The sequence below is a fragment of the Apteryx rowi genome, unplaced genomic scaffold (assembly GCF_003343035.1).
Source record: "Apteryx rowi isolate R43461 unplaced genomic scaffold, aptRow1 scaffold_408, whole genome shotgun sequence".
NCBI lineage: Eukaryota > Metazoa > Chordata > Aves > Apterygiformes > Apterygidae > Apteryx > Apteryx rowi.
The window spans coordinates 659,297-669,192 of NW_020450606.1; the positions used below are offsets into that span (position 1 = coordinate 659,297).

Genomic DNA, 9,896 nt, shown 5'->3' on the forward strand with positions numbered 1-9,896 from the left:
CATTAATGCTGAATTAAAAAACAGTGTTCAGAAACAAGTTTTAATGATTAGAGTGCTGGTCCTTTTTGTTATGTGTCGTGTTTCTGGCCTTTATGACTTAGTTTAGAAAAGCTTCTTGGTTTAAACAGGCTTAGCAGTGTGTTTTGAGGGTTTTTTTGCTTGTTTTTTAAGTAAAGAAGAGAAGAAAAGCATGCTTGTCTCTGTGACAGATTCAAGACTGTCTTCATGGATTTTCAAGAAAAAGGGAAGCATGATCCCAGTAATAGGCAACAGGAGATAAAATTCTGCAACAAGTTTGATTGAGTCATAAATCAGATCAGCTGGGCCAGGCCTGAGAGATCAGGTGAAAGTCTGCAAACAGTGTGTTAAAAGCATTCTCTACAAAATAGTGGCAGTGGTAGCAGCAAGTATATGCTTTTTCTAAATGTATTCAAAAATGTTATTTATCTGTGATTTTTACAAATACATTTTGGGTGAAGGTAGACAAATTTTTGCTTTCTGCAGCTGAAATGAGTAATTTTCATATGTATCAAACTAGTATTTTACAATTCTTCTGAATTTCAGTCCATTCTCTTGGTTGTCTTACCAGCAGCTATAGTGGTATAGTGTTGAGATCTGCGTAATTACTGTGGGGGTGAGGGAGAATATAAGGGGATACAAAACTTACACCTTTGATGGGTTTCAGTATCCTGGAATGACGTAGCTAACAGGACTGTGTCTTGTTATGTCTGCATCCCACAGAAAATGTTTATGCTCCAATGGAAGGGAAGCATTTAAAATATACAAATGAAAAACTCAGTATGGAGCTGTGTACTAGCTATTTCTTTGCCAGGAATTTCAGATGTGCTTATTCAGAGTTAATTTGGCTGCTCTTTGAATTATCAATGAATATATACAGTGCAAACGTATTTCTTAGTTTAAGAAAAAGATGTTAAAATTGTGTGCCTGTGCCTATGTGGATGTGCGTGTATATGTATATATTAGCAGAAAGTGTTGGCATGCCTGTGTTTTTGAATACTTGATATCCACAATATTTTTCTTTACTGTTTGGTTATCAGATTTAGTAGTTTATTTGTTGATAAATAATTGGAATAACATTTCCATCATGTACTCATCTAAGATGGGACAGTGTTTTAAGCTATTAGAGGAAGCTGTTAAAACAATCTATATGTATTTAACTGCCCAGCTAAAAATGCATTTCACAGTTAATTATTAATATTTTTTGAGATTTGCTACTTGTGTTCTGTAATCCGTGGATACAAGTAGAATAGAGATACTGTAATTATTATACTTTGATAATTTCAGGAGGCTTACTGCATTTTAAAATGCAATTTGTCAGTAAATTTTTTTTCTTCAACTTTTTCTGTCAGCAGTGATTTCAATTTACAGTGCAGATGAGTTTTAGAGCATATTTGCTGATCTGCACTTCRTAGTTTGACAAAATTATTGTTCATATGTGACTGAATGTATTTTTAGTTGATGTCACAGCTCTTCCAGGATCAGCTGCTCAGCTAATATATTTTCTGTACTCCCACTCTCCTCTTTAAGATACACTCCAAAAATGTGGATATGGAAAAGGTTATTTAAAAGATGCAGAGAAATCAAGATAGTATGTTTACATACATGTTCTCTTCTCTCAGTCTTTTTCATCAAGGCTTGTTAAAACTAAGATTTGTCTGACTCTTCAGCAAGCAGCATTGACCCCTAGAGGCCATGCTTACCTTCAAGGTTCATTCATACAGAGTTATGCTAGGAAGAATAGGTAAATGTTCTTCTCCAGCCAATTTGCAAATTCATGGCATACTATTTTTTGCCTTTAAAAAGGATGTTGTTGTGTGTGTATATTGTCATGACAGTAATCCAGTATTGTTTTTCAGTGATTTGGTGGGGGGATCACAATTAATAGTCCTGTGTCTTGACTTCTGTTCCTTTCATCCTTCCCAGGCTGGAAATGTGATCCAATTTTATGTTCACTTGATATGATAGTGTACTTTAACAGGACTTTCTCATCACTCTTTGAGACATCTCATGTCTCAAAGACAACAGCTTTTTTATTTTCAAGTACTTTGTTCATCCACTGATTTATCTATGTATTTATCCTGTTCATATGCTTCAACTTCTTTATGGAAGACAAGCTGTGCTCACTGGTTGCTTGGTGTACACTGGACTGCAGTTACATCCATTTCTTCTGTGCTGGAGCTTGAGCACTGGTGTATTAAGTAGTCGTATGTTGTCTATGAAGGCAATTTAATGCCTAAAATTTTATTGTAGTTTGTTTCAGACCTGATTATACACATTAAGAGAACATAGCATTCTGTTCACAAAAGTGGCATGTATCTCAGCCCTGCCTGCAGGTAGGGGAAGGGGATAGAACAGGAAGGAAATTAAGGTGAGCCCTGTTCTTACACTATGCATGCTTGGCTAAACACAGGACTTGCACTTAAAACTTTGTCCTGACTTTTGTGGGGTGTTACTGTAGTTGGTTAAATAGTTAATACATATTCTACTGGTAAAGAACAAATGTTAGTTATATCAGATACTTAAGGGGGAGATTAGTGTTAAGAGCTGCATGTATTTTGCTGGTAAAGTGGTTTTTATTTGTGGGGGGGAGTGCAAGTGCTTTATCTGACTGTTATTTTCAGTTCTGTAACAAACTGATTATTTCCTGTATGGTCTTTATTAAAATGAGATCTTTTATGAATTTGCCTACATGTAGCAGCCTACACTTAATAGCAATTTATTGTAGTATATTTCTGTTACACCTTTCACCAGGTTCATGCAGAAGAAATGGATGACTAAAGCACAGGAACCTTTTTGATATGCACGTTTTCCCCAACATAGATTTATGTATCGTTGTAATTTAAATTCAGTTTATATGTCATTCTTTTGAGTAATAGTCTCACATAGGTCATATATGAGCTTTGGTTTCTGATCTACGGTGTGAAAATAAAAGTTTGCAGAGCACTTAGTAAAGATGCTATGAGGTTCTGGTTTGTAGCAAAAACTCTGAATGTATGATCTAAGATTTGTATCCTATTGAAGGTTACATTACAGCAGAAGAGGAAATCTCTTTCGAATTACTATGTATTACTGTGTAGAAAAGCTGTGTGGTTAAAGCGGTGAAACTGGGACTTGGTATACTTTGATTTAATTCTCAATTCTTCTTTAAAGTCTTTTAGTCACAGTTCCTCTGTTCCCCAACTTTTAAATGGGATTCCTTTCTACTGTGGAAGTGCCACACAACTGAGCGAGTGCACCTTTAGTCTTCTGTGTAAATTGGCTTTGGCTTATATATGCAAGGGTGGATGCTCACTGTGGTAGTTTGCCGATTTCTTCACATGTAGAGCATCTCAAGACATTAATGAATATTAGCAAAACCTTCTTGTATATAAGCTACCAGTATTTCATCTTTAAAAGATGGTTCTCATTTGAAAACAAACTGTTGTTCTGGGATTCCTTAATTAGAAAAAATGGTCCTTTTTGCTCTTTTGCATCCACTATGAATTTCACTGTTAGTCCCCTCCCACACTTTTTTTTTATTAGCATCTTGCTATCGCATGAAAGGTGTTATTTTTTTAGAAAAATTTTTGAAGAAGCTTTTATGTCCTGATGACTGTATCATTACAGCATATGTACATACTGTCTTTTAGGTTAGTGGTGGATGAGAACATCATGCTTGGCTCCCTTTTTTAGTTAGCCAGCTCATGTTTATTCCCTCTTAACCAGTAAATTTTTGAGTCCTTTTGCAAAGGACTTATAAAAACTGAGCTTGTACTTTTTGCTATTTTGCTACATAAAAAGAGGGTCTGAAAAGGATTTGAGACTTTTTTCTCATTGCTTTTTATCTTATAGATTTAAAATATGATCTCTTCAGAATTTCTAGGGGGCTGGGGTTTTCTTGCTTTTGTGTTTGTTTGTTTGTTTGTTTTTCTAAGAGGTTATATAATGTTAATTCATAAAACTGCATGCAAAACACCAGTGAGGGTAGTGGAGGAGTATTCAGTACAACATCTCTTTCCAGAATTGTTGGTCACTCAAATGAAGTAGGACTTGATTGAGGAAAAAACAAAGAAAATTGAAGTTGTTTCCTTTTCTATGACTTAGCCTTTCTTGATTCTTGCATTGCTCTTGCTTAACTAGATCTTCTTATATCATGCCTTCTTAGGACTTGAATCTCAAGTGTGAACAAAAAGGAATAAATTATGTTCATCACAGGATAAAACAAAACAAAGACCCTATTTCCAACCCTTCATGCCTCTTTTAAACATCTTAAAGAAGCAAAATAGGGCACAAGCCCAATATTTTTTTTGCTTTTCAGGTGTCCTTTAAGAGCAGAGACAACCATGATCCAGCAGTTTTGGAGGTAGAGGCAAGTAAATGTTTTACTTCTTGTAAACGCTGCAGTAAGTTTTTGTGAGTCAGCTACAATTTGAGGAGACCCTGGCTGAAAAAGAACCTCAACCCTCCCTTCCCAAACAGTGTATTTACTTTGTATGCCTGGTGTGAAGAAAAATATATTTAAGCTTTTATTGCTAATTGACTGGCTTCACTTCAGTTACACATTTTGCAATACCTACTTGGTGTAAAAATATACAGACTTAATATTACTAAGGGGTTTTGATAACAATTGCTAAAATTCTCTCTTTGGAACCTGTCTTCAAAATGCAAATTGTTTGGGGTGAATCATCATACTGATTTCCTTCTTTCAAAAAATCAGTGGCTCGTATTTCCTACCTCCAACTGCTGGTGTTTCAAATCAGTTCTTCAGCACTGCCACTTTGAGAAATTCAACAAACTCTTATGTATTGGATCTAAACCTGTAATTACTTCTATGTTGGGGACATTTCTGAGAGCTCATGTTGAGCGTCTCCTAAAGGTACTACTTGAGTTCTTAAAAAAGCAGTTGTTTTGCTCTTTTCTGAAGACTGTACTGGAAATGCAGGAAGGACCTATGCATCTGTATTGTCGAAGTCTTAAAAATCAGTCAGTCTCTGAGCCCTACTGCTCATCAGGAAATTTGACTCCTTGAAGTATCTCAGGCTGCAGTTCCAGGACTGTTCTTAAGACGATTCAAGTCAATACTGCTGGTGTTCAGTACTGCTCCTGCTGCAGCCTTTGCTAGGCGTACTTTTTCCCGTCCTTGTAAAAGTGATTGGTGGTTTGAATGACTGTGATGAGCTGCTTCAGTGCTAAACCAGCAGAAGATTAAAGCTAGAAATTTTCTCTGTTCTTGAGCATCATGAAGTGGGCCACAAACACCAGGGTAAATCAAGGAGGGACCAGTAGCACTGACTCTAGAATAGCTTAAACTGTTGTGGATCTACTGGCTCTAGGCAAAGTGCAATACTTATTCTTGAATTAGTTCAGCTGGATGGCTGTGGCTTATTGATATGCTGTGGATATGATGCTTCTTACATCTTTAGACGGTAAATTCTGTGGGATCCCCAGCTCATTTATTAGACACAAAATGTGGAATGTACAGGCTTGGAAAGTGTTTGCTCCACCACTAATAAACTTTTTGCTGTGTTTAATTTTCTTATTTAAAGATGCAGACATTTGAAAGAAACCAGAACTTTCTGACCACAAATGATATTAGATGGATGCTAATTGAGAACTGGGAGGCAAAGTGGTAAAACCATAGATTTGGGTTTTAGTTCTTTGAAATATCAGAGATGTTTTGTGGGATGGGCTGGAATTTGTTAACATTCTTGGCCTCTGTCTCCTATTTGGAAGTAATTAAGTTCACTTGCAACAGATTTGGATGAATTCTTATGGCGGTAATATAGTGCAAAGACAAAAATGTAATAGCTAATACTTAAAGCATGTATTAATTTTGTTGGCAGCACACAGTTGTAGCATATGGATAATATTAATGACAAGTAGCCTGCTAATGTTTTTAATTATCATCTCATTTCCATGAATGCTTTGCAAAGAACTTTCTTCAAACCTATTCAGTTAGGAAACTGGTTGTTTTTTGATCTCCCCCTTCCTACTTGCTAATAAAAATGTAATGTTGCATGGTTTCAAAACAATATACAGGTCTTGGTCTTGAAGGATGCACTTCTAAACATTTTCTCCTAAGATCAGATATACATGTGTGCAGTACAAATGTTAGTGTATGTTTGACTTTAAATTCAGATTATGAATGTTTTTCACTTTTTTCTTATGTTTATGCAACAAACATGGATTTTATTGCATTTTACGTTSAAGTTTTAAAAAAAACAGTGGTCAGAAATAATTTGTCATCACTTATTCCTTTATGGAAATGTCATTTCAATAATACCACTTAAAGTTATTTTTACCTATTGAATATTTCCATAAGGTTTTTATTTTAAAAGACTTACACAAATACTAAATAAAGGACTGATAGTACTTTATAGCTTTTTAAATGAACAGAAAATTATGTGGTCTTTATCTCATTAAGTGTAGAAAGCAAACAAGGAAGTCCAAACTCAAAACTTAAGGACATATTCACTGATGGGCCAGAGTAATGAAAACGGCTAGGGAGTACTGATTGGTTATAATATTCTTGTTCCCTTGAATCATTAAAGTAGTACTGCTGAAGGGAACTACCAATTGCCTTACTGGTTTATGTTGTTTTGTTACTCGATTGGTCTCACCTGAGAGATATGTGAGATTAAAATCCTGAAGGTTGATCATCTCTGTGCTATAAGCAAAGGCTCCCCCGGTATGTTGCCAGCAGTACTGTTGAGAGCCTTTTAATACGAAGGCCAAGCTGGCATTTAGCCATAGTCTTTACTGACACGACTGTCATTGCATTTTAATCTAGCTTTAAGAATGCTTGACACATGTTTGATACCCCTCATTCTGCAGTCATTATGATCAATAGAGTTATTGCATAAAATTGGTTGTAAARGAGGAGCGGAAGAGTGGCCACATTTTGAGGTATCTAGGTGGTAATTTGTGTGTTGGATCCTGTATAATTGTAGCAAGAATTAGAGGCAGCAGCTGTTGTAAGATAGTATAATTACAGACTATATGCACAAGGTTTCAGTTGTAAATACATGGAAAGTTTGTGTGTGTTTGTGTGTTGAGATCATTTGAGACCGTTCTGAATTCTTCCAAGGACTTGGTTTTAATTTAATTCATGAGAGAGTTACCATTACTGTTAATTCTGTACTCAAGTAACAGATCTGGGGAGTGTTTTCTGTATTCTCTATAATAAGTTGAATTTTTGTTTTATTTTTAAAATAGAAGTTAGTGACGATTGATTTAATTTGTATTGTATCAATGTCTTGCCTGTTATTTCCAGTTGTCTTGTACTGGTGTCCAGGTTATTTCTTTACTAATATGTTCAGTTTTTAATTGTTGTAACTCTATAAATATAGAAATAATGCGGGTATATTAGGAAGAGGGAATAAAATGATTAGAAAACAAAAATATATTTAAATATATACTTGTGTATTCACCAGAAGATTATTGAAATTTTGGAATAAACATGCTAGTTAAATAGCTTAGCAGCTTAGTGAAAAAATAAGAGAAAAGAGATGAAATACAAGGGTAGAGTGCTAACATTAAATGTGATAAAATCTGAGAGTCTTAGTATTAAGCTCATTATGTAGCATTTAGAAATGCCGTCCTTTGTCCCACTCAGCACTGTACTACCTCACTGAACATGGCTCACTGTTGAAGAAAAAGTGGAATACATGTGGACAACAGCATACCACTCCTCTGTTATTTATCCACTGCTTAGAAGCATTAGCATAGTATGAATTTAAAGCAGACAACGCACAGCTAACACAGCCCATTCTTTAAAGCGAACAAACAAAAACTTATGAATGAAGATCTGGTCTGAATAAAAGCAATTCTTGTGTTGAGAACATTGCAACTAATGGGCAAGCTTTTTATCTAGAGTGAATCAGTAAGTTTATGGGTTAAAGTGATACAGACATTTAGCTTTCCTGTTGTTTCTAATTGATAAAAAACCTCTTTTACCTGTTTGGACAGCACAATAGAGTTAGCATATGGTGAGCTCTTACCCAGGATGTAACATCGTGTCTGTTTAACAATATTCTCTGGAACTCGAGTTTGTTACTTTCGTCAATGAGTTTGATTATTTATATTCTTGAAAAGACCTAATGGTCTATAAAGGGGGGGGGGATTAAAAAAAAAAAAAAAACAAAGGAAAGGGAAGAAAGGCTTTGCTCAAAGCATCCACCATTTAAGCAACGGGACGAGAACCACGGCCAGTACTCTGCTTGGCAGTACCTTCTCACTAGATAAAGCCCCTCTGTGGTAGACGGAGTTTCATGAGGGGGGCTGACTGCAGAATTAACTCTGAGCATTGTCTCTGGTCTCAGCACTTTCTAATCCAAAACGCAAGGCATACTTTAACTTTTTTGTAAATCTGAAAATTATAAAACTTACTACTGTATAAGAAATCACTTACTCTGTGAAGAAATGAGCGTGCGAATAACCACAAGTGGCATGTTAATTATAACACTCCATTACTAGAAAGCTCTCATAAGCGATTATGAAAGGGGTATTAAAAAAAAAAGGTTACATAATAGGGCAGCTATTAATGCTGCTGTAATATGAATAAGGAAAGAGGGACCACAAAACCCAACTGACGTCCTCAGTGAAGTTATACATTTTTAAGAATGTTGAGGTTGTAAATTTAAATTAGAAGATGCCATAATTAAGGTTGCTTATGATGATCTTTTTGTATAAATGTAATTTTCTTTGGAGCTTATCACTATGCTATTGGTGACTAATTTCGTTTTCTTTGTGACATCCTTATTTAAGTAAATGGGAAATAGTATGCTCTTTTCCCAGGTGAGCAACTGAGGTTCAACATTTGAAGCTGAAAATGTTGATTGCTTTATATGCCTAATTTGAGGTGACTGGGAACTAAGCTTTCAGAATACTTAGCATTTATAAAACAATTTATTTATCACTGTAAAATTACATTTGACTTTAGTGGTGCTGATAAGTGCCCAAACTGTCTCCAGAGCAGGCCCAAGAGCTGTAAGTCAGGCCCCCAGAGGATGGGACTCGCTCGTCCTCACCTCCCGTTGTGGGTGATTTGCTACCTAGGGGGCTGCAGGAGAGCACCGAAGCTGGCTGTGCAGTCTGCTGAAGGCGTGCTTGATGGCTTTCTTCAGGTGATGGGGTGTTCCTGTGTCCTCCTTTGTGCTTAGTCTGCTCCTTGTGGGATGTGTCACCGAGCCAGTTCAGCACACTAAACAGGCAGAAACTGAATCTGTCAGCAGAAGCGGTCAGCTGTGTTGAACTGGCTGGTTGAAGGGTTTAGTCAGAGCTGTAGCTGGTGCAAGGACCCATTAGGAAGGAGAACAGAAATGAAACCACTTCTTTTTGGTTGTAGCGAGCTGTTGTTCGGCTGTATTGTTGAACTGCACTCTACAGAAGAAGCCCTTCTATAGAAGAAAACTCAGCATCATTTTGAACTGCGGTTTGGAAGAGCTTCTTTCTCTTAGTTCACTATGTAAGATCAGTCTCCTGACTTCTAAGCACAGAAACTGTCTAAAGCTGGCAGTGTTCATTTAAGCAACCACTTATGAAAAAGTTTGGTATATGGTTTGCACCACATATTCTTGTTGCCATAAGAGGGAACTGAATTTAATTATTCAGGATAGCATTTACCTGCCTTGATAATTGAGAATGTTCTTGCCATCCCTACAGACCTACAGGAAGCAGGAGTCAGTCAGACACTTGTTCTTCTTTATATGTCTTTGAGGATTTCTTCAAGGCATATAGATCCTGGCGATTGAAATAAGAAACAAGAAAGATATCAGACATAATCATATCAATACTGTTACCCTGTTTTTTTTTATTAAGGACTGGATTCTACACAGCACTTCAGCTTATACTTGAAATCTGTTGTAACATTGATTTTTTTTTTTTTTTAATTCCCC

General features: G+C 36.1%; 1 protein-coding gene across 12 annotated transcripts in view; it reads left to right on the plus strand.

Moving 5' to 3' along the window:
- Positions 1–9,896, plus strand: part of QKI (QKI, KH domain containing RNA binding) — a 170,516-nt gene that overhangs the window by 89,996 nt on the left and 70,624 nt on the right. For 6 of the 12 annotated variants that reach the window (XM_026075622.1, XM_026075624.1, XM_026075628.1 and 3 more), the window contains exon 4: positions 4,319–4,369. The exons of 5 other annotated variants lie outside the window; for them this stretch is intronic. In XM_026075622.1, the coding sequence (XP_025931407.1) occupies positions 4,319–4,369 (51 nt within the window). The remainder of the gene's footprint in view (positions 1–4,318; positions 4,370–9,896) is intronic. One more of the 12 variants, XM_026075623.1, reaches the window with a different exon arrangement.